The 25,395-nt window shown below is 46.0% G+C and overlaps 2 protein-coding genes across 5 annotated transcripts in view; one reads left to right on the forward strand and one right to left on the reverse strand.

Annotated features, from left to right (window-relative positions):
* The window catches only part of LOC126418815 (uncharacterized), a 36,324-nt gene extending 22,454 nt beyond the window's left edge, over positions 1–13,870 (forward strand). Inside the window, exons 2-3 of one of the 2 annotated variants that reach the window (XM_050085758.1) lie at positions 11,242–11,952; positions 11,987–13,870. In XM_050085758.1, the coding sequence (XP_049941715.1) occupies positions 11,242–11,946 (705 nt within the window). In that variant the 3' untranslated portion in view covers positions 11,947–11,952; positions 11,987–13,870. Of the gene's footprint in view, positions 1–11,241 lie in introns of both variants that reach the window. The other variant, XM_050085757.1, reaches the window with a different exon arrangement.
* Positions 1–25,395, reverse strand: part of LOC126418812 (copper-transporting ATPase 1) — a 515,583-nt gene that overhangs the window by 121,087 nt on the left and 369,101 nt on the right. The gene's annotated exons all lie outside the window — the stretch shown is intronic.

The raw sequence follows: 25,395 nt of genomic DNA on the forward strand, positions 1-25,395 counted from the left end.
TAATCAGTTTTTGGTGCTGTGGTTTCTTTTCCATCAGTGTGTCTTAGGAGGACATAGTATAGACTAATTCGAAAAACATATTCCACGTAAAATGGGTCCAGTTTCTGTTGCTTACAGAGGAGCTGCTGGTTCAATAGAAGTTTTTACTTCGCGTGTTGGTACTCCATAAACTGTGGGTCTATTTATAGATTGTCGTGTCTGTTTTGAAGCTCAAGAGGTGCAGTTGGGCGTGAGTTAACATAATTGAATTTTTCACCTGTGACTTTGGTGCCAGTTCTATTGTACCTGTACCTTTTAAGAATGTCTCCGAGCATACTAGTATGGTATTTCTATATGTGTTTTATAATGGAAACGCTGCTTTTGAGAATACGGTAGACAATTTTCAGACCGCAGACAACCAGACTGAGTGTTTATTCGTCGTTCCACTAAACTGCGCGAGAATGGTGCAGTGAATATACAAATAGCTAGGGTGAGGATAAAGTGGAAAACATTATTCGGTTTAATCATAGCGTGTAGGCTATGATTATTCGGTTTGTTGAAAGTAGTCTTACGGCGAGCACACGCACAGTTTCGACGCATGTCTGTGCTCCGCAGACAAGAACATGCACGATCTCTATCGTTATCATTTACAGCTGATTCGACACCTTGGAGAAGGAGATGAACGGACAGCATTGAAACTTTATAGTTGGGTAATTGCAGATTCTCGAGTACTTCCGGCAATTTTCTTTCATCGATGAAGCCACTTTAACTCGTGACGGAACCAAATTCGTGACTCACATCAATGGTCTGACGAAAATCCACTTGCCTTTGTAAAAAGACATTTTCAGCAACGGTTCTCTGTAAATATGTGATGTGGTACCCTAGACAGTCAGCTCACTGCGCGTGTTGCGTAGCATCACGGGGGTACAGTGCCACCGCATTGTTAGAAGAGGTTTCTTTAACTACAACGATAGGTATTTCTTCCAGGATGACATCGCACCTGCACATTCTCGTCGTCCGATGACTTTTTTCAAGAGTTAACATTCCCTGGAAGATGGATCAGTAAAAATGGTCATGTTTCTTGCCGACCAAGGTAGTTTAGATTTTTGTCTGTGGTTAGGCGAAGTTTACGAAAAGAAAATAAAGAATAATTTAGTGCGATAAATCAAGATATACTATGTAGCAATCCGATGCGAGTGTTTGGGTACGGCGAATGCCACCTGTCAAGTGTGTTACCAACGTAGAAGGTTATTTTTTTACGGTATGGTACCCTTATTACGCTTAAGAAAGCACTAAATGCGTAAGGATATGAACATATTTTCACGCCACTGTGCACGTGTGCATGGCGCACAGTGGAGGAACAGTTCGGAGGAGATTACCGTTTGGATGAGCGTGACAGTGCACCGTGTCAGAAGTCAGGCAGCGTCTGTGATAGAATGGATCGCGGATGATGACATTCCTGTACTGAGTCCCGACCTGTGTCCAGTGGCGCGAATTACAACTATGACTTCGTTTCAGATTACAACGTCAGACGTTACTATCTTCCATGGTTTCGGCTCTTGAGGAAGACTGGGCTGCCGTTGCTCCACAGATATTGACGCCCCTCATTGGAAGTGTCCCCAGTAGAGTTGAAGCCGTCATCAATGCGCGCCGGCCGCAGTGGCCGAGCGGTTCTAGGCGCTACAGTCTGGAACCGCGCTACCGCTACGGTCGCAGGTTCGAATCCTGCCTCGGGCATGGATCTGTGTGATGTCCTTAGGTTAGTTAGGTTTAAGTAGTTCTAAGTTCTAGGGGGCTGATGACCTCAGATGTTAAGTCCCATAGTGCTCAGAGCCATTTGCATCATTTTTTTTCATCAATGCGAAGCGTGGACGCACTTTCGATCAGTTTTTTCTCCAATGTAAACCACTTTAAAGAGTCAAATTCCCTATAAATCTATGTCACCAAAGTTGTAAACACAGGCCGTGCAAGCCCGCACCGTACGAAGATGGCAAGCCTACTCTGCTTCCGCTTTGCTCAGACTACAGAACTACCATCTCTGGCTGTGTAGAAAGCAGACCCTCAATCTACTTATTGCGAACCAGTTCTCAGCGTAGCCCCGAGCCTGACCTGCTGTGTCTGTCGGCTGCCGCGACATCCTGCCTTACTTCCACGTCTCTATACCTACACTGCAAGCCCCGGGTGGTGTGTAGTGCGCCGAGTACTCCAGTGCATTTCCGTGACAGTGCGCCCTTCCTCTTACAGGTGCCTCTATGTTTTTCTTTCTTTCTTTCGCCTCGCGTTTCTGCCGTATCATCACGGGGTCGACATGTTAATTATTTGATTTGGCAACGTTTGTGGTGGAGGGTGGCCAGAAGCCCTTCCTGTCACCAATCCTTACCCCCCCCCCCCCCCCGCCCCCTACCCCCACCCAAAGCAATTTTGTACCGAGTTATCTGTGTGTAGTGTTATCCCATGCGAAAGTGAGCGAACCTTTTCTAAATATTTGCGAATCATGTAACTGAGACAGGACGTGGGTATAAGACCGCTATTCACCTAGACAGATGTGGGAATCCGCCTGAAAACAAACAGACGGACCGCGACTCAGCCCCTCGTCGGATTCGATCCGGGACCGCCGCGCCTCCCCGTTTCCCGGAAGCGACGTGCTTGCGCGCACGGCTAAGCGTGCGGGTCCCAAATGGCCCTATATAGGTTCCCTCAGTTCACCGTCCATTACACGAGGAACTCCGTAGCAGAGACCCTCGTGTCGTTGGCTTTCGACTCTGAGATGGCCGCTTCGAACCCTGGTGCGCAGGAAGAACGTTTCCATCACCAGCTACTGGGTCGCCAAAGGGAGGAAGTGTAAAAAGCTCCCGATCAGCAGACTACGGCCCAACGCCCTGGATTAAATTCCACACCTCTGCGCAGTGTGTGATGGAGTGACAGCAAGTGACTTTGTTTACGCTTGACGAGGACGTTGAGCCCCGTGTCCCCGTCGGTGCTATCGGACACGAGCAGGCCCTGTGCAGGCACCGGAATTCACGCTGTCCGCCAGCCAGAGTGGCCGAGTGGTTCTAGGCGCTACAGTCTGGAACCGCGCGTCCGATACGGTCGCAGGTTCGAATCCTGCCTCGGGCATGGATGTGTGTGATGTCCTTAGGTTAGCTAGGTTTAAGTAGTTCTAAGTTCTAGGGGACTGATGACCACAGCAGTTAAGTCCCATAGTGCTCAGAGCCATTTGAACCAATCACGCTGTCCCTTGTCTTCATCCGTAACAACACAAACATGATACGTCACCATACCTATTACAGTCACCTACACGCACTCAACACACACTTAGCGCACAACTCCCACACGAAACACAGAAAAACCTTTTCCATTAGGCGGCTGAACCTAAACAGCCACCCATTTCAAACGGTGATCAACCAATGAATCCATGGAGTGAACGGAGCTGCCAAAAAGAATGTTGCTTCATTCGTCCTTCAACTAAACTAAATTACCCACGAGACATTTAATATCTGACGTATTAGTGGAAACACAGTGCTTCCGTCGTGATGTTACAATAAGGAAGATAAAAAGGATACATGCACCAATTACAGGTAAGGGATCCTGGTTGGAAAACGAACGAGTCTAAACTTACAAGCGTAAAATCATTCGGATTCCTCTCACAATTGACCTCTCGTACTGTCAAGCCCTTTGCTTTCAGTATTTGGGAAGGAAGTTGTATGGACAAAAACATGAAAAAAATATTGTCAACACACGGGATCAAAAATCCCTAGTTTAAGAATTATGAGCACCTGTTCAGGAGAATATGTATCTTTCACAGTAGCAAAAATGAACGAGTGCTCACAGGTCTTATGGTACGCACTTAGGAGCCCGTGTTTACTGGAAATTTTTGCCTTGTTTTGGTCCATACCACCACCTCTCCAAGTATAGAAAACGAAAAGCTTGCAGCACAAGCAACTATCAGACGTATCAGGACAATTTTCGCTTACAGCTTTCGACTCTGTCGTTTCCGAACCTTAAATGGATACGATCACCCTTCCCTACCAGCCCTGAAATCACCCCGTATGGGCAATCGTGCATCTTACTCCTTCCTGTAGTAATGACGAGCCCTTGTAAACTTTGAGCGAAGACTATTTTTGGTTCTAGCATTATAGCCTTGCTTTCCTTTCCTGCTCTGGAAGTGTTATCGAAGCAACTGCCGCCTCTGAAGAAAACAACGATCGTTTTCTTCTGCGTCCCAGATGTAACTTCAGATGAACTGCTTGTCTGTACACTGTCTTGATGGTGTTACTCTACTTTCATATTTCACCAACACTGATGCTATTAGACGCACTCGCTTCCCGCAAAGCCGGGAGAGCGGAATGGTTTGTTGAATCAGTCTACAGCGTTAAGATTAGGTCCCAATTAAGTGACTGCTTGTTTGCCATTTCCATAGTTATCACTTGTAAACAACAGTCAGGGCATTGAAAAGCGCGTGAAAAAAATTCCTCTAGCGGGTCCACCGAAGGTCGCCCAAGAAAATATCTAATCGCTGACTCATTTTCAAATATAGCGCAACAAACCTCAGTTTAAATGTCAACAGTGTTCAGTTAACGAATAGCAACAGTATTTTAAATCTGTTGACTTAAGTTGATGTAATTATTCGACCCTTCGTTACTAAGAACGGTCTCGCAGACAGTAAAGTCTAATTTAAAATGTAAAGCTGTGAATAAAGAGATGCTGCAACAGCACCGAGTCTCTTTCGGGCACACCCTGTCCTACTTTCCTGTCTGTGGAACGTAACACCGGTCAGTATAGTGTACTGGTCAATCACAGTGTTTGAGGAAGTACATTCTTCAACCATATTTTCGTCACACCACTGCTTTAAGCTATTCGTGACAGTTCTATGTAGGATGTACTCATAACAAAAAATGCGTTCTCGATGCAAAGCACCTGGACAAGTGAAGTCTTGATCCAAAATGATCAACAGTCTACGCTCTTAATTTATTTAGGACACGCTATTTATTTGTGCATTACATAAGCAGACACGCACGCACTTCTTTATTTGATACTACAGCGAATCACTCGAGTACATGGCATGGGGTACAACAGCTCATAACAGCTTCTTCCAGTTCCACTCGCCTTTGGAGAGGGGAAGACGTCGCTTAAACGCCTTCGTGCGCGCTGCAACTAGTGTCATCTTAGCACCGTGAGCGAGACGTTGAGTTTTGCACTGAGTTTCTAGCTCTAACATTTAACGCTGGTTCTTTAAACTTTTTAAATGGGCTTTCGCGGGATAGTGGCGTCTCTCTACAACAATGTGCCAGTATTAGGCACCTTCGTGACGCTTTCCTCTCGGTCAGATAAACCTGTAACCATAACTACTACCTTTTTTTGTGTAAGTCCGATACGCTCCGATACTCCTCTATGGTATGGGACGAAGAATTAGTGTTTGATGTCCCGTCGACGAGGTCATTAGAGAAGGAGCACAAGTTCGTATTAGGGAAGGAAATCGGCTGTGCCCTTTCAAAGGAATCATCCAGGCATTTGTCCGAAGCGATTTAGGGAAATCACGAGAAACCTAAATCAAGACGCCCGGACGCAGGTTTGAACTGTCGTTGTTCCGAATGCGCGTCCAGTGTGCTAACCACTGCGCCACCTCGCTCGGTTATGGTATTTTACTAAAGTCCGGTCGCGAAAGACAGCATTAACCTATACATAACTGCAACTGCGCAAAACGAGGGTGTAAAATAAAAACAATTTGTTTCCTTAGCTGTCGACAATGGTGCTATGCCTTACGCCTTCAGAAGTCTGTTCAAAAATAATGTTCAAATGTGTGTCAAATCTTATGGGACTTAACTGCTAAAGTCATCAGTCCCTAAGCTTACACACTACTTAACCTAAATTAACCTAAGGACAAACACACACACACACGCACACACCCATGCCCGAGGGAGGACTCGAACCTCCATGAATGCAGCGCCTTGGACCACTCGGCTAATCCCGCGCGGTTTCAGAAGTCTAGGGAGACCCCATTACATATATTCACCTACATCTGTTGTTTGATAAGTGTGTTTCACAGGTGTGTTTTTCCCTGAATCCGTGCTTATCATTTGAGAGAAGTTAATTTTCTTCCAGGAACATCACACTGATTGTGCTCAGAATACGCTACAGAACGGGCGAGCGCGAACGATATTATTCAACAATTTTGCGCACACGATTTTTTTTTGCTCTTTTTTATTAGCAAGGGAATGCGCCATGATCTTTTGCAGTAGCGGTGGGACTAATCGTTGCGCAACAAATTCTGCGGCTATTCAGTGGCAAACGTAACTGAAATCTCTTAAGGCTCGGTGGCGCATTCGCTTCAAGCACTCTTAAGTTTTTTAAGTATTGGAAGTTGGTTGGAGGGGGGGGGGGGGGGGTTCTAGTATCGACATAGTTCATTTGTGAGTGTGTGTGTGTCGACCAATGTCTGACGCTGATGGAAGCCGGCCGTGAAAGTCCAAACGCGAGCGGAAACACTGGAAAGAAGCCTCACTGTTAATGGTGAGCGGCTCACAGCGGAAGCCTGAGTAGTGGCGCCTGTTCGACTCTCATACGACACCAGTACTGGGAACTCGCGATGCGCCTGTGTGTAATCCCGAGCACCGCAGACTGCAGACAACCGTGTGCGGAGGCAGGGGACGCGACATAACTGTTCGCTCCCTACCACCGCTCATGCTCAAAAGAAACTAGAAAATGAGGTATTCACTCTGCAGCGGAGTGTGCGCTGATATGAAACTTCCTGGAAGATTAAAACTGTGTGCCGGACCGAGACTCGAACTCGCGACCTTTGCCTTTCGCAAACAAGTGCTCTAGCATCTGAGCTAGCCAAGCACGACTCACACCCCGTCCTCACTCCTTCACTTCTGCCAGTACCTCTTCTCCTACTTTCGAAACTTTACAGAAGCTCTCGTGCAATGTTCGCAGGAGAGCTTCTGAAAAGTTTCGAAAGTAGGAGAAGAGGTACTGGCAGAAGTAAAGCTGTCAGGACGGGGCGTGAGTCGTGCTTGGATAGTTCAGATGGTGGAGCGCTTGCCCGCGAAAGGAGAAAGTCCCGAGTTCGCGTCTCGGTCCGGCACACAGTTTGAATCTGCCAGGAAGTTTCATACTAGCTTAGAGGTTCACGAAATCGCCGCCATAGCTCTTAATACATGTATCCCACTGCGAGACAAGTCGGGCGATGCCTTCACGGAAAAATGTGTGCGGTTGACTAAGGAACCATGGCTGTACCCACGCGCGAACCCTGTTACGTTCGTTAAGAAAACTGCAAAGGTTGATACTGTTAACCCTTTTGTTAGCTCTAACCACCAGCTAAGGTGGCATAGACAACGAATAACTCCGACACGAACTAGTGGAACTGTACGTATTTAACTTCACATATTAGCTATGTGCGCAAATATCAGGCAAGTGACCAGCAGAGTGTGGAGTGGCAGGGTGGCGCCCAGGAAACAAAGACGACTGCACAGTGGACGTATTATTGCGTACGAAACGCCAATGGTTTAAGATACTCAGTTTATCGCAATCGTTTACGAGACTCTGCAGTCCGCGTGTGCGTAGTGGACGAGCATAAATGAGCACTTCTCAATTCTAGCAGCGCCACAACCAAGTACCAACTTGTCCCTCTCTCTGCAGAGAAACAAAATCCTCGCACTTCAAGTAGTGCAATCAGCACTGTACTAAGTAAGACAGAGACTGGTCACTGGACACGTTGCCTGGAACACGTCAAAGCAACCTTGCTCTGTGAATGTCCTGCTCGCTGCTCTCGCTAGAATGGCCCCCACGCTCGCTACCAAGACTCCCTTACTCCAGTGTCCGTTTTGGACACAACCATTCACGATTTCCTCCCACCCTTGTAGGGTGTGAAACAACTTGCCGGCCTACAAGGCGCTTCCAGAAGTTTCTCGACACGTTCACGCAAATGCATGCTCAAACCACTCAAACCTCCGACCAGTGACAACGTTTCACAGTGTCACTTTGGCGCGAAACGACAACGGCTACACGGTCACCTGTAATCTCGCCCTGGTCCAGTTCCAGTGTGGCAGCTCTCTGTCAGCCTCCACTGAGAGCCGCCCTTTGCTGCCCACAGTCCTTGGGGTGCTCCGTGCCTCTTCGTTGCTACAGCCAGTGAAAAATTTGATTCTCCCACGAAATTTTAGTGGGTTAGGGAGAAGCTAGCCAGTGTCAAGCCTTTCCGTCAATAGACAACTCTCCTAACCCTTGATCTCTCTTGATATAAACTATATGTATTAACAAAATTGGTAACTTTTAATTGATAATTCTAACATGTAAGGTGACCAAAATACCGGCGCCTTAAAATGTTTAGGTTTATACCAGGCGATTCAGCTGCCCATACCGGGGGGTTTATGCAAACCTTCAAATACCACGACCAAGATTTTCATATTCTCTCCCAAAATATTTGCAAAGTATCAATCCTGGAGAGAGAGAGAGAGAGAGAGAGAGAGAGAGAGAGAGAGAGAGAGAGAGAGAGAGAATACAGGACCTTTTTTGTAGGAAATTTAATGTAGTTAAATTCTGTACTCCGAGACGTTTTCATTGGAGGCCATAATTTTCAGATTATTCAAGAACACTCTACAAAAGTGGCCTTCAAACGTGTTTTTATGCTATAACTAAAATTGTGGCCTGCAGCGAAAACTTATCCCAGAAAAAAATTACCTGCATTAGATTTCCTACAAAAAGAGCCTATTCATTTTTTTCTTTAGGTTTCAGAAGCCCATCAGCAGTGACAGCTGAATCACACTGTATAAAAGGAATTTTTTAACAGGTGGAACTGAAATCCAGGAAGCTTCAAAATAATATGACACTGGGTGAGGCAAATAAGTGTTGTCTGAAGAAAAGAGTGCCATCATACGAGAAACACAACAGCAGAGGAAACGAAATACAGTCCTAACCAGACTACACCATTCATATTTTGGCACTTTGGGCCCTGCTCAGCAAGATGCTCAAAGCGGATCAAAGCAGGACTGCTAGAATTGCTACTATCTCATACGAAATGTTCTGCTGCAGTTCTGAGGGTTGTTGCGATATACCTCAAACTTCAGGCCTCCCCATAAAAAGTAATCGCCCACTGTGACATCTGGTGACCCGGGTGGCCAATTGGGGCCGCGACCAGACTGCAGTATTCGTCTCCACGATCAACGTAATATGCCAGCATCTTGCGACAGGCATCGGCTTGATTTGGTAGTATTCTGAAGCATTTTCTGGTGAACTGCGACCGCATTTTCTGGTGTATGGACACGTTTCGGAATGTTTTTTTCACTTGTTCAAAACAGATCCTGTGACTCCCATTTGCGGACTAAGCGTTGCACGGCACTTTTTGGTAGCACTTTGACACCATCAAGCTTATCAGCAACAACTGATCTCATTGCTCCCACCACATTCCACAACAAACACCCGCAGCTCCACTGTGATTAGCATCGACCCCTCTGCACCACTAGACTTACACAGCCGGCACTATGGTCTGAAACGGTGTCGATCATGTGGCGGATGTACAAGTGGGTAATTTCCAAGAATGATTACCTATCGAAGTCGCGGGGTGCAAACGATACCTATCGAACGTGCGATACTAAATCGATCATGCGACTCTTGTGGCGGGCGTTATGAGTGGTCACTACAGCATACACAGTCCCTCGTTTCCTCCTCCGGTAGTACTCCATACTTGCGACAAAAAGTCAAATTCCTACACTGGATAAGCAAGGACTTACATTTTTCCATGCGAGAGAATCCGCTGAAGAAACGTCAAGAACACCAGACATCCCACTCACTACAAACATAAAACCGACATAAATCGTCAGGGTTTCCCTTGCAACTCACAAATAATTCTCAGAGGTGTGTAATTTAGAGCAACTGACGGAACGACGAAAAGCAGATGAAAATGAGGATCACAAATAATTGATGATAATTTTTTTTGTGGTTTTAGGGCGCACAACTACAGTGGTCATTAGCGCCCAGACTAAATTATGAATGCACTGGGAGGCACAATGTTAAAACAGCAACTAAAAAGGACAACGCTATAAAAGGCACATTAACATGCAAAGGATTAAAAGAAAACAGCATAATCAAATGTCCTTAGACAGGTCTGTCAAGTGGATAAAACGAAGAACGCGAGAAGTGCTCCTGGGTCATTCACTAAAATTTCATCCAGCGTACATGGCAGGCCAAGATCAATGAGCAGTGTATTAAAATTCCGACAGGACGTTAAAATGTGGCGTACCGTCAGCAATTGCCCACATGGGCAGAACGGCGCCGGCGCAGCCGTCAGCAGATGGCGGTGGCTGAACCGGCAGTGTCCAATCCGTAACCGGGCCAAAACGACCTCCTCCCACCGAGAAGGGCGTGAAGAGGTAGTCCAAGCCGTGGGGAGAGGTTTCAAGGCCCGAAGCTTGTTTGCAGTAAGTGTAGACCAATCGGCATGTTACAGCGATAAAATGCGTTGACAAATGATCCTGCTAAAATCAGATGAAGGCACACAACAAGAAGCTGGCCGAGGCTTGGAGGACCGCAGCCTTGGCCACGGCATCTGCAGCTTCGTTCCCAGGGTACCGACATGGCCAGGAACCCACATAAAGGTAACCGGAGAACCGTCGTCCGCCAGCTGCTGAAGACAGCGTCGGATCCGGTGCACGAAAGAGTGAACCGGATACGGATCACTGAGGCTCTGGATGGCGCTCAGGGAATCAGAGCAAATGACATAAGCAGAATGTCGGTGGCGGCGGATGTAAAGAACAGTCTGATAGAGGGCAAATAGCTCAGCTGTGAAGACCGAACAATGGCCATGGAGCCGGTATTTGAAACTGTGTGCCCCGACAATAAAAGAACACCCGACATCGTCATTGGTCTTAGAGCCATCTGTATAAATGAAGATCGTATCAATGAACTTCGAACGAAGTTCGACAAACTGCGAGCGGTATACCGAAGCTGGGGTAAACTCCTTTGGGAGCGAGCTGAGGTCAAGGTGAACGCGAACCTGAGCCTGGAGCCCACCACTAGAGTCGTATGATCGATTTAGGATCGCACGTTCGATAGGTATCGTTTAGACCCCGTGACCATAGATAATCATTGTTGGAAATTATCTAAAAGTGGAGTGCGCGTCACGGGGTCTAGTTATATGCATACATTCACGTCCAATAGTATCCACTTGTGCGGGCCACCTGTATTTGCCCCACGCTGTGTAAATTCTAGTTCTCTTGTGTGCAGCGTGCTTCAGGAGTTGCTAACAAGTGTTAACTGCGTGCGCAGCCGACGCCGGTGTGCAAGCAGTGCCGGTGCTGCCACCGCGGCACCACGGCCGTCTACTGGAACGCGACGGGCGAGTGCCTGCTGAGGATCAGCGAAGGGCCGCGAGTCTGCCCGCACGCGGGCACCGAGCTGCGCGAGGACGCCTTCGGCCTGGGCGAGTGCGCCTGCCTGCCCGGCCACGTGCGGCCCACCGCCCCCGCCGCCGCCGCCAGCGGGGGTGCCAGCAGCGGGGGCTGGGGGGTGCCGCTGTACCTGACGACGGCGCCGCCCCCGCCGGATGACTCGGGCCGCTGCTGGCCGCTGTTCCGGCGCGGCCCGTGCGCGCGCGGCCAGGTGTTGCTGCCCGGCGGCGACTGCGGCGCCGACGAGTGCCGGCGGGAGAACGCTGGCGGGGGCGGCGCAACGTTCGTGCCGCTGTTCGGCCGCTGCCGCCGCCTGGGCGACACCTGCCCCCGCGCCGGCGTGCCCCCGAACTCGACCGTGGGGATCAGCTCCTACACCGGCAATCCGACCTGCGTCGACCGCGACACCAACCCGCTCAACCTGGTGGACGCGCCCGCCAACTGCCCCACGGCCGCCGGTGGCGAGGGCTGCGAGAAGGTGGTCAACGTGCCCAAGGACGGCGACGACTACTACCAGAAGTTGCTCGAGGCGGCCGAAAAGCGCCGCCGCAAGCGCCGCGTGCGCCCCAATGCCGTAGCTTAGGAACGCCTCGATGCCGTGACGAGTCGTCGCCTGGCAACGCCTCGATGCCGTGACGAGCCGTCGCCTGGCAACGCCGCAGTGCAGTACCGAGCCGTCGCCTGGCAACGCCGCAGTGCAGTACCGAGCCGTCGCCTGGCAACGCCACAGTGCAGTACCGAGCCGTCGCCTGGCAACGCCGCAGTGCAGTACCGAGCCGTCGTCTAGCAACGCTGCTGTGGCGCGCGCCGCCGCCCAGCAACGGCGTTGAATCGTGCCGTCTCCTAGCAACGCCGCGCTCCAGTGCCATGCGGTCGCCTAGCAACGTCGCCATGGTGTCGCCTGCAATACCCTCACTGCATCGACCACCCCACGAGCATGGGCCACCAGTAATCTTGACATTCCAACTACTGCCCACGCACTCTAAAGCGACTCTCTGCGATGTGACTGATGATAATAACTCAATTGATAAAGATCGTAATACAGGGAGCTCTCGATTATGCTAATTAATATGGACCCCCGTTAATCGAAAATACATATTTTAACTCGAAACTGCTACTTCTCATATTTGTCTCATTTGGAAAACAAAAATACAGCGCTCATACGGAACTTTACTGACAGCTATGCTTCCCACACAACATTCGTGAATGGAACACTAAATGGTCCGAAAATCATGTGGTATGAAAACTACCATCCATCACACCCCATAAGGTGGTTTTCAAAGTGCAGATGTAGAAAATAAGCATTTATTTACAGCATTACATTTAAAAGAAACTGTACTTCTGACCACTTGTTTACAGTTCACTTTTGGGAAACAATCGTCGATTTTTTTGTTTCTGTTCTTCAGTTATTTTTTTACTGACTAACGGTTCTCATTGTTTTCAGAGTGTCAGATCATTATTTCAGTCAAATTTTGTCCCGCACATTTCAGCAACAGACCAACGCATTTGAGAGGTTCTGTGTGCCAGATAAAAAGTTCCTCCAACGCCTGCTCTTCACTCTCTTTCTCTACAGAACACAGTTTGTTCGCTATCTCTGCATCACTTAGCAACTTAAATCCCACTTCATAGGCACCGCTATTTAAACCTATGCAGATATTTTCTTCCGTGCCCTCACAACCAGAAATCTGTAATGTCAATGAAAATATTAGTTCTAATGAGTTTAGCCAACTTCACACTTTTTTGTTGACTATACATGAACAGTATTGATTAATTTCCAGTCGCTGCCAGCATTAACTAGCAAACCCAGCCTTGATTGATGAAGACAGATGCTACATAAGAGCTGAAACTTTATGATTAGATTTGAAATTATTATTTTTTTACACGTTCGACACGTTCTCATCAGCTACCTCCCCGAGAGTCTTCCTGGAGTGCCCCAATCGTGTGTGTGTGTGTGTGTGTGTGTGTGTGTGTGTGTGTGTGTGTGTGTGTGTGTGTGTAGATACACATACGTACACAACAGTTTCACAGGTATTGTAGAAGAGACACTATACATGGTTGCCAATGGAATGTGAGCTCAATCTCTATGTCGTCATTAAACGGTAATTTATGTTTTGTTTCTGTCGTTTCGGGAAACTGTTTGCTGTTTACCTCAGAGGCCGTTATACTACCTACATACATCCATTTGCTGCATGGAGTAACTGTCTTCATATTTAGTACTATTTAAATGTATGTAATTTATAAGTCAGTGCTATAGTTATGAGGAAAGTTTACAGGCCCATAATCAGTAAAATGAGTTTCTTAAAATTATTTCTGCACTCCTGATGACATTGCTAAACCGAAATACCAGTGTGGGATTGGTGCTTGCATAGTTGCTGCGTTTGACGAATAGATTCACATGTGTGAGTAACTTCATCAGAAAAAGACTGTGATAATTTTACAGAAACCTTGAACCACAACATTTATTTATTTTCGCTACCAAGTTCAATAAAGCAAGTAGATTACCTGGACGACAGTACAGTTTAATATTTCCTACCTCACCTCACCCAGTTTCCTTCAACAGTTCTTTAATGATGTGGCTTCTGACTTTTAAGACAAAAAATTGTTGCTGTCAAATGGTGAAACTTTTAATAGCACATCCTTACCTGGGGAGTTGCGTGCAGACAGAGCAAAGAACTGAAGGGACCAATAGGAAGGAAGGGTTAATCCACAAGAGCGTGTTTTGAGATGCTGAGTATGATCTTTCATTAAATTCGAAGACAACAGCATAAATACAATAAAACTGAACAATTTGTACAGAAAACAGTCCATTTTAGCATTACGAGTGGAGCTGTGTGTTACCAGCATGCGGTGCATTTGAAATACAACAGTCTGATCTTTGCCAAATCGTGGGTTCGTACTACCTAACGTCGACACCTCTAATTCACGCAAATGTTACATTGAGTATCAGTGTTTCAAATCACACAATTATGTTATAAGAAGAAGAAAGCATTACCAGCGAACGAAAACTTCAGAGTAAAGCAACGTAATACAAAACATGACGAGAGAGAGAGAGAGAGAGAGAGAGAGAGAGAGAGAGAGAGAGAGAGAGAGAGAGAGACAGCGTTTCCCGGTTACAAATTTCTCCCGATCTTTTACTATATAGGAAAAATAACGAAATCTTCAATAAAATAGAGGGACGTGTTAAACTCAAGCTCTTGAATCAATAGCGTGCTAAGTTTGGTTGTGCTTCAGATATTCCAGAGCTATGCTCGAAAACACTAACATTGTATATAACTTGGAAGATTTAAATATGACATCCAAATTTCTTGTCTAGCTTTTACAGTATTTCTGACAGTACTGGCAGAGGACGGGACTGCAGCCAGCAAAAACTCTCAACGAATGCGCTGAAAGAGTCGGCCTCCAAATATCGTTTCAAAACAACGAATTACATCTGTTGTAAACATACTCAAAAATTGATCACAAAATATGCACCAATACAGAGACTGGTTCATATCTTGAGTGTTTATGCGAAATCCTTGAACCTACAGGGCAAAAGAAAACACGGGGTCAGGGATTTTCTCTGCCTCGTGATGGCTGGGTGTTGTGTGATGTGCTTAGGTTAGTTAGGTTTAAGTAGTTCTAAGTTCTAGGGGACTGATGACCATAGATGTTAAGTCCCATAGTGACACTACAACCCAGTTATCAATCCTGAAGTCTTGTTCACGCTGTACAGAAAAGTTCTAAGACTGTCTGTCCCAAAATAGCAGAAGACTGGTACGGACTACAATCCCGAGAACAAACTAAAAATTTATCAAATCTCTCAGTAAACATCGTTAACAGAACATAAAAAAAGTTATGGACATATCTACACAAGCCAACAACAAGACTCATTCACAAAATAGCGGCGCACAAGAAACAATCCAAAACCATACCCTAGACCCAAGCACGTCAGGATTTAGAATGTCCATCAAACATCGTCAAAAGAAACTCATCCAAATAAAAAATTCGCAGTATGTCACCACTAGACCAGAAACAAAGTAGATTATAAAATGAAAATGAATCCACAGAGAGAAACATGACAACTGCTTGGAAACTCCAAAGACTGAAACATAATAGCTTTGCGTGATCTGATAGGGTCTGACCACACTTAATAGTAATACCAGAGAGTGGACAAGATAGTAACAGGAAATGATAGATGACACAGCCGACGGAACATTCAAGTGACAGATGAAGTAAGCTCCCAAGCCATAGTCCACATTAAACAAGAATATGAAACTTTCACGCGTGTGTACGCATGGAAGGGAGGACGAGCGGTAGGTTATTTTCGTCGGCTTATAAACTCAGAGAGATAACGAGACGTAACAAGACGACACAGTGAACGGAAAGAAGACCACCAAACAGTCCACGCGTTACGTGGTCGCCACTCAGCCTACCTTGACATCTGTTCCTGTTCTACTGTGCCGCAGCTCGCGCGAAAAGTAACAAGTACTTTCGGTCACCTCCCAGTTTGACAGTTCCCTGCGTCAAACAGAAAGACGTTTGTTGCACAAACATTCCAAAGGAGCAATGATTTGGGAGTCATCTGTGAGCAGAAACAGGAACATAGAAGTTTTTCAGAGCGCTTGCACAACCAAAATGGAGCCTGCAAGTTGAGTGCAAGTCTAACACTAACCAGAACTTGATTTCACCGTGCGTCATTGTATGACCAGATGGAAGAGGGGGAAAAGAACTGTGCCCGAACAAACCATGAAGGCCCAACGGTACCGACTGACCGCCGTGTCATCCTCAACCGCAGGCGTCACTGGATGCGCTTGTGGAGGGGCGCCGTGGTCAGCACACTGCTCTTCCGGCCGTATGTCAGTTTACGAGACCGGAGCCGCTACTTCTCAATCAAGCAGCTCCTCAGTTCGCCTCACAAGGGTTGAGTGCACCCCGTTTGCCAACAGAGCTCGGCAGACCGGATGGCCACCCATTCAAGTGCTAGCCCAGCCCGACAACGCTTAACTTCGCTTATCTGACGAGAACCGGTTTTACCACTGCGGGAAGGCCGTTAGCAGCTGGAAGAGGAATCAACATTATGATTTCGCATCCCGTCGACGACAAAGTCATTAGAGCTTAAGTTAGGGCTCTGTTTGGGGAAGGAAACCGGCCGTGTTAATTTCGAAGGTAACAGCGAAAATTCTCGACTGGGGCGAAGTCGGTAAACCCCTTTTCTTGGAGAGAGAACGGCTGAATGGCAGGTAAGTACGTTCCGCGAACACGGTTGGGTACTTAAGACAAAAAGTCAACCCGGAGAGGGGTTGTAAGCCTTTTAAGACGTCTGTACGCTTGCGAGCAACTTGCTCACGAGCGGCTCGGATATAGTGACGTAAGGAGCTTCGCCTGGGCATTCTGTGAGCCACATTCCCTGCCACTGATGCTCTGTATGCATCTTTACTGCTCCCCAGCTTTGCTCTCAAGTGTAGAAGTTATGGATGTACGGGGTTGTCCTAAACTTTATGTCAAAGATGTAAAGGCACGTAGAGGGGACCTAAATAAGCAATTTCGTATAGTAATGTGTGTGCGGTAATGACACGTAACAGCGCTAACTTTTACAGCAGTATGAATCACAGGAAACTGAAAAGGCACGCAAAGACAAATGACATCAGAAATTTATTAACAGTTTACAAGAGATGCTCGAAAGAGCGTCCGCCAACAGCGATACACGATTACAGCGACGGCAAATGGATCGCCATACATTAGAAAGACCTCAGGCACGTCAATCACATGTACAGCAGCAACAGACACGCGGGCAACTACATCTTCTTCAGGCGTAACGGGACTCTTACACCAGGCTTTTCATATGATCCACAAGAACAAATCTACGTAGGTTAAATGGGGAGAACGAGGTAGCCAGGGAACTGGACCGTCCCGTCCCACCCACTGGTGGCCATAGCGTCCAGGTGACTCCTGACGTTTCGACTTAAGTGAGCTGGGACTCCATCGTGCTGGAACCGCATTCGTCTGCGGACAGTTAGAGCAACATCGCCCCAGAAGTTCAGGTAACACCTACTGTAGGAAGATGATCTAGTTAAACAACTAGGTAGAATGTCCGGTCCTGCCAAGTCATCGTGCACAATGCTTACCCAAAAATTAATGGAAAACCTTTCTTGGTAGGCGTGTGCTATTGTACCATGTGGGTTACCATGAGCCCACACGTGAGAATTACGGATATTCAACATACACGACCGCGTAAAGGTAGTGTCATTAGTAAATGAAACATCTCCTGGGGAGGTCTCATTGGCTGCAGTCTGCTGTAGGTAGAAACCAGCACAGCGGATCGTCCGGGGGTCATTTCTTGCACTCTCTGTAAATGCGGATGCGTTCCGTCTTCGTGTAAACTTCTCAAAACACTTTGACGGCTCACACCCAACGCACGTCCTACAGCTCTCGAGCTTGTCGAAGAATTATCCTATGTTTAGTATTCTTTCTTCCACTGCAGGAGTTCTCCGATATCTTCCAATGTCCGCGCGACTCCCCCCCTCCACAAGATAAATAAATGTAACGTACCGCGCACAAGCAGAAATGAAGTGTTTCATTGCACCAATAGCGATAAATCACAGTCAACAATGACAGCACACAACTCATGAGTTGCACAAGAAGGGATTACAACACAAACGCAAATGAGGCGTCAGCTATAAATATTACTGCCTCGTAACTCAGATACTAAGAATTCTCGGAAATGTATAGACATAAATTTTCCTTATTAGCTTTACACCAGGAACATGACCTGTAAGTACCGTCACTGTTCAAATGTGTGCGGAAACAAGACACTGTACAGATTTATAACTTAACTTTTCCTTAATGGCAGAATACAATTTGGGAAAAATATCTGGACACTATAACACATATGCAACGCATATAAGAAGGCTTGAAACGGAAAAAGTACGTTAGAAGTGCGATGGCACGATGTAGTCATCAATGTAAAATATATCATACAAAAGTTGAACTACTGTGTTTAACGTGGCTGGATTGCGTTTTACCGTACCACTGACATCGCGTGACGCATCAGAGGACGGCGGCTATTGTACCACTTCAGTGTTTGAAAGCATTCTTCAATAGTGAAAATACTGTATTAATATCCACGTGAAAAATGCTGTGACATGTATCACCCAGGAGTTCAAGAAAAAATTTGCAGATTCGGCTTCGTCGTTCTGCTCTTGAACAATGTAATGAGTACGCAATCCTGATACGTAATTCTCTGACACGTAAATAAACTAATATAACAAATTAATATGGCCAACTAATGGATTTTACAAATAATTTGCAAACTTTTTAAGTATGAAGTTAACGGTTACTATTCAATAATAATTACGGATTACAAAGAGTAATTGCACGTACCTCTATTCACAAGGAGACACAACATGAAGTGAAGCTGAGAAAACGAAGACCACGCTACCTTACTTTTGTTTTACAAAAATGAATGACATTTAAATAAAGCCTTTGATGATTTTCGCTATACATAGTCTGAGAATTACATTAAATTGTTCTTTGAAATTAACAAAAACAAAGAAAGTGAAAAATTAAATTCTCCCTATAAGATGTGCTTCAAATCATACACTTTATTTTTGTCCGACTTTTCATATCCAAATCGAAGAGTCGGAAGTTGACAAACGGTGTAAAAAAAGAAAAAATGTACTTGCTTGGTTACAGTACACTTGTTCGCCCACTGCTTGAGTACTGCTCACCGGTGTGGGATCCGTACCAGATAGGGTTGATAGAAAAAGAGAGAGAAAATCCAACGGAGAGCAGCGCGCTTCTTTACAGGATCATTTAGTAATCGCGAAAGCGTTGCGGAGATGACAGATAAACTCCAGTGGAAGACTCTGCAAGAGAGACGCTCACTAGCTCGGTACAGGCTTTTGTTAAAGTTTCGAGAACATACCTTCACCGAGGAGTCAGGCAGTATATTGCTCCCTCCTACGTATATCTCGCGAAGAAACCATGAGGATAAAATCAGATTAGAGCCCACACAGAGGCATACTGACAATCTTTCTTTCCACGAATAATACGAGACTGGAATAGAACGGACAACCGATAGAGGTACTCAAGGTACCCTCCGCCACACACCGTCAGGTGGCTTGCGGAGCATGGATGTAGATGAAGAATCAGTGGAGATAAAATAAAACACCGATCGATATTTCAATACATTCTATTTCATGCTTTCTGAATAAAACCTGAACTTGAAAAAATTTAAAAGAGCTCGGTCGATTATTTTGTGAAATGATGTCATAAGCTAGAAATAGCTGAAACAGATTAGAGAAACAACTACAGTAAATATCCTCTACTTCTCTTTAAAATTCTAAGTTAAGCGTTACTGAACTTTGAACTCTCAATCAGCAACTCGTTTGCTACACATGATTTCGAGTATCATTCAGAGAGACGTCAAATCTTTCTCTATTTCGTTTCTTATATTCAGACAAATCACTTCACAAATTATCTGACTTATTTTTCCAAAACTTTTTTTTTTCCTTCAATACACCGTGTACATACATAAGCGACCTATGGACGGAAGGTTTCGCAACGCTCCTGATATTATGTACCATTGTAAAAGTTTAGTATCTGGTTCGTCACACCACACGTGTTACGTACTCGTAAATGAGCGACCAATTTCTCTTGCAAAATATAACGAAAACAACGACCGGCAAAATGCGGAAATCCCCTGGAAAACAATCGACGGGCTGTAATTTTGTTGCTGGCCCTCCTATCTGACCATGGCAGCTGAGCGCTTCAACAAGACGCAGACGCAGAATACGATCCTAGAACCACGCTCGACGGAGGTGACTCGCAAACACATCCGCTAAGTGAACCTGCTTAGTGACGCAGGCAGACTAAGGCTGTAATAACCGGCGATTTTAGCGCCTGCTGGTAGAACGCCAGATGCCTTACCTGCCAGAGCTGAGTTGCTCCAGCGTCTCATAACGCCGCGGAGGTTTACGATGAGGCGACAAATGTCATGGGATAGAGATGATGGTTCAAATGGCTCTGAGCGCTATGGGACTCAACTGCTGTGGTCATAAGTCCCCTAGAACTTAGAACTACTTAAACCTAACTAACGTAAGGACATCACACACATCCATGCCCGAGGCAGGATTCGAACCTGCGACCGTAGTGGTCGTGCGGTTCCAGACTGTAGCGCCTTTAACCGCTCGGCCACTCCGGCCGGCACTAGATAGAGATGATATGCAAATGTACAGATGAGGCTAGTATCGCGTTAACACGGTATAAAACGGCAGTGCATGGGCGGGGCTGTCATTTGTACTCGGTAATTCATAGGAAAAGGTTTCCGACATCATTATGGCCGCACTACGTAATTAACAGACTTTGAACGAGGAATGGTAGTCGTCGCTATATGCATGGGACATCGTTAGGGAATTCAATATTTCGAGATCCACAGTGTCAAGAATGTGCCGCGAATCCCATATTTCAGGTATCAGATGTCGGGCGTTCTGGATGGCTAAATCATTCGTTCGAACTGTCCAGAATGTTCTTCAAATCATTCGCGACTAACTGTGGCCTAGTAATATGGCACACTGTCATCCATAAAAATTCCATCGTTGTTTGGGAACATGAATTCCATGAATGGCTGCATATGGTCTCCAAGTAGCCGAACGTAACCATTTCCAGTCAATGATCGGTTCAGTTGGACCAGAGGACCCAGTCCATTCCATGTAAACACAGACTACACCATCATGGTGCCATCACGAGCTTGCATAGTGCCTTGTTGACAACTTCGGTGCATGTCTTCGTGGGTTCTGCCCCCACACTGGAATCCTACCATCAGCCCCTACCTACTGAAATTGGGACTCATCTGAGGAGGACACGGTTTTCTAGTCGTATAGTGTTCAACCCCGGGTTCGATTCCTCAGGGGTTTTCACCTGCCTCGAGATGACTGGGTGTTGTTGTGTCGCCTTCATCATCATCATCATCATCATCATCATCATCATCATCATTCATCCCCGTTACGGTCGTAGGAAGGCAATGGCAAACCACCTCCGGTAGGACCTTGCCTAGTACAGCGGTGCGGGTCTCCAGCATCGTGCCCTACTCTCTGTCAAGGAGTATGAGACTTCATCATCAATGTCCAACTGATACGGTCAGAACCCAGCAGAGGCGCTGCAGGCGATGCCGTGCTGTTAGCGAAGGCACTCGTGTCGGTCTTCTGTTGCCACAGCCCATTAACGTTAAATTTCGCCGCACTGTCCTAACGAATACGTTCGTCGTACACGGCCCTCCGATTTCTGCGGTTATTTCGCGCAGTGTTGCTTGACTGGTAGCACTGACAACTCTACGCAAACGCTGCAGCTTTCGGTCATTAAGTGAGCGCCGTCGGCCTCTGTGTTAGGACAGTGCGGCAAAATTTGGCGTTAATGGACTGTGGCAACAGAAGACCGACACGAGTGCCTTTGCTAACAGCACGGCATCGCCTGCAGCGTCTCTGCTGGGTTCTGACCGTATCGGTTGGACATTGATGATGAAGTCCCGTACTCGTTGGCAGAGCGTAGGGGACGATGTGGGAGACCCGCACCGCTGTACTAGGCAAGGTCCTAGCGGAGGTGGTTTGCCATTGCCTTCCTCCGACCGTAATGGGGATGATGATGGTGGTGGTGGTGGTGACAACAATAACACCCAGTCATCCCGAGGCAGGTGAAAATCCCTCACCCCGCAGGGAATCGAATCCAGGGTTGGACACTATACGACTAGAAAACCGTGTCCTCAGATGAGTCCCAATTTCGGTTGGTAGGGGCTGATGGTAGGATTCCAGTGGGGGCAGAACCCACGAAGACATGCACCGAAGTTGTCAACAAGGCACTGTGAAAGCGTGTGATGACACCATGATGGTGTGGGCTGTGTTTACATGGAATGGACTGGGTCCTCTGGTCCAACTGAACCGATCATTGTCTGGAAATGGTTACGTTCGGCTGCTTGGAGACCATGTGCAGCCATTCATGGAATTCATGTTCCCAAACAACGATGGAATTTTTATAGATGACAATGCGCCATATTACTAGGTCACAGTTATTCGCGAATGATTTGAAGAACATTCTGGACAGTTCGAGCGAATGATTTAGCCACCCAGAATACCAGACATGAATTCCATAGAACATTTATGAGACATAACCGAGAGGTCAGTGCATGCACAAAATCCTACACCGTCAACACTTTCGCAATTATGGACGGTTATAGAGGCAGCATGGATCAAGATTTCTGCAGCGGACTTCTAACGACTTGTTGAGTAGATGCCACGTCGAGTTGCTGCACTGAACCGGTCAAAAGGAGGTGAGAGGCGCTATTAGGGGGTATCACGTGACTGTTCTAGCCTCAGTGTATACCGATAACGTGACCGAGCGAATTCGTATGACTGCATAATCAAAGGTGCAGACGATTTCTGCCGTCTAATCAAACTGGCGGCCGATGGAGTACCGTCTCAGCTATGCGGTGGATTCGTGATTTCCTGTCAGGAATATCACAGTTGATGGTAACCGACGGGATGCCGTGTAGTGAATCCGGAGTTGTATCTGGAATTCCCAAGGAAGCGTTATAGATCTCTGCTGTCTAGAATTTGTATTAAAGACTTGTGAGATCACCTGAGCAGCCCTCATTGAATGTTTCCACATGATTCTTTCGTTTATCGTCTAGTAAAGTAATCAGAAGATAGAAACTAATCCCAAAATGCTTTACACGAGAAAAATCACAACTTACACTGAACAATAAAAAGTGTGAGGTCCTCCACATGATGACAAAAGAATTCCGTTGAATCTCAGTTACACAATAAATCACGCGAATTTTAAGGTTGTCGAATCAACTAGAACTTAAATTGGAACCATTTCACACTAAATGTTAATAGATGTAACATATCTGATTCACAGACTGTGTACATTATTTTTGCACCCTCTTTTGGAGTACTGCTATGCGGTATGGGGTTCTCGCGAGACAGGAGTGACGGAGGAGTTCGAAGAAGTCCAAAGAAGAGCACATCGTTTTGTACTATCACGAAATATGGGAGTCTGTGCTACGGATATGGTAAGCGAGTTCGGGTGGCAGTCATCAAAACAACTTCGTTATTCGCTGCGGCGCGATCTTTTGACAAAATTTCAACCATCAAATTTCTTCCGCGAATGCCAAAACAATTTGTTGGCTCCCAACTACAAATGAAGAAATGGCCATCGAGCTAAAATAAGAGAAATCAGAGTTCTCACGGAAAGGTTTAGGTGTTAATTTTTGCAGGGGCTATACGAGAGTGGGACAGCAGAGAAGTAGCATCTATGAACCCTCCACCAAACACTGGACTCAACAGTTATCATGCTTACGAAGAAATTCAAATTAGCAGCTCTCGATTTACACACCAGTTCGGAAACTAGTGCAGATATTAGCATATTAGAGGACAACACTTTTCATTCTCCGTTCCAAGGAGTACAGCGGGCTCTTTCTTTTAGGTCGTGGTGTTTTTCAGCCAATGCCAGGCAGATGATAGTGCAGAGGTTCCCAATTTGGGAATGGATTACCACATTCACAGACTAGGTATTTTACTGAAAGACTACGTTGACATTAAATGACAACGGGACTATGTACATAGAAAAAGTGGCGAAAACTAAACAGTCACCGCAGCATTTTTTGCATACACAGTGAGTAAATACTGCACGTCGCTGAGCACGTTCTTCCTGGAAAGAACAAGGTCATAGATATAGTGTCTCCCGTAGTCAGACATGTATCTATTACCTAATTACCCTGGTGACTTATCTGAGCGAGTTGACAGAAATTGTTAATGCTGCCTTCTGTATTATAATGTAACAATATGATTTAAGGAAGAGAGCGGGTAATTTGGTTAAGGAAATGTTGCGCTGTCTTACGTTTTTTTTTAAATAAATTTTGAATGTGCTCATGCATGAAATGTGTCGTTTTGCAATATAACTGCATGGTACTATATAAGTGAAGTCATTCGACTCTGTATGTATACAAGTTTTTGCAGTTTCATTGAAAATGACTAAAGACCTAAATTACAGCAGATTTTATAAAATAGGCCTACATAATTGTGACAGGTAAAGCTAATGATAATGTCTTTCAAAAATGTTCTGCAATAGATGATCACCTATGGAATGGCACGAACGATGCTGACAATGAACAGATTCCGTTCCAAAGTAATGATATCGTGCTATAGTCTTAAATGTTTGCATCAACGATAACGCCTATTTTATCGGCGACCAAATACAATGGTCCGTGCCTACAGCAGGTGAAACAGAAACAAACCATCGCCGATTATCAGCGCTGCCAGCAGACATGAAAATAGACGGGAAGAGCTTAACGTCTGCGAGAGACAGATTACTTTTTGTTTAACAATCAACTGACGGCGTTTTTAAAAATCCCCAAAACACTTCTGGAACCGTATTTCTTAAATAGATTTTAGCTATCTCAGTGATGCGTTTTTAATCTCAAATATGGTTTAAAAGTTTTTTTTTTTTGTTTGTTTGTTTTCGGGAACAGAAGAGAGTCGCATGAAGTCATGTGTGGCCAATATGCAGGCCTTGACATGATTACAGTACCGTTTCCGGCCAAACATTCACGAACAAGCAACGAAGTGTGAGCAGGTGCGCTATCGTGGTGCAAAAGCCACGAATTGTTTCGCCGAAAAGTTGATGAATCCAGGGAGCATAAAATTCGAATTTACTCTTTTAGATCATGGTGCTCCAGATCCATCCCACGACGACGATTGAGCCTCAGTTCCGACATCACATCCTTGAACCTATCTTCCACCACCTGTTGCGAAACGTTGCAGCAGTTCTGCACCACTGCTGACTTGATAGCGACTCCTGGGCAACTTGTATTGGTCGCAATTTTTGTTGGGAATGCAACAATTTTGGAACAAATTTTGCTCTCGCACGTTTCATATCCAAAACATCCGAAAGCATTACGTGGTCTGGGCCAGTTGATAGGTCAACATTATCAGCGACTTCTATGACCAGCGATGGTTCATAACGATTTCTTCCACTTTTTTCCTTAGTTTCATTTGTTGAG

This window comes from Schistocerca serialis, chromosome 9 (assembly GCF_023864345.2).
Source record: "Schistocerca serialis cubense isolate TAMUIC-IGC-003099 chromosome 9, iqSchSeri2.2, whole genome shotgun sequence".
NCBI lineage: Eukaryota > Metazoa > Arthropoda > Insecta > Orthoptera > Acrididae > Schistocerca > Schistocerca serialis.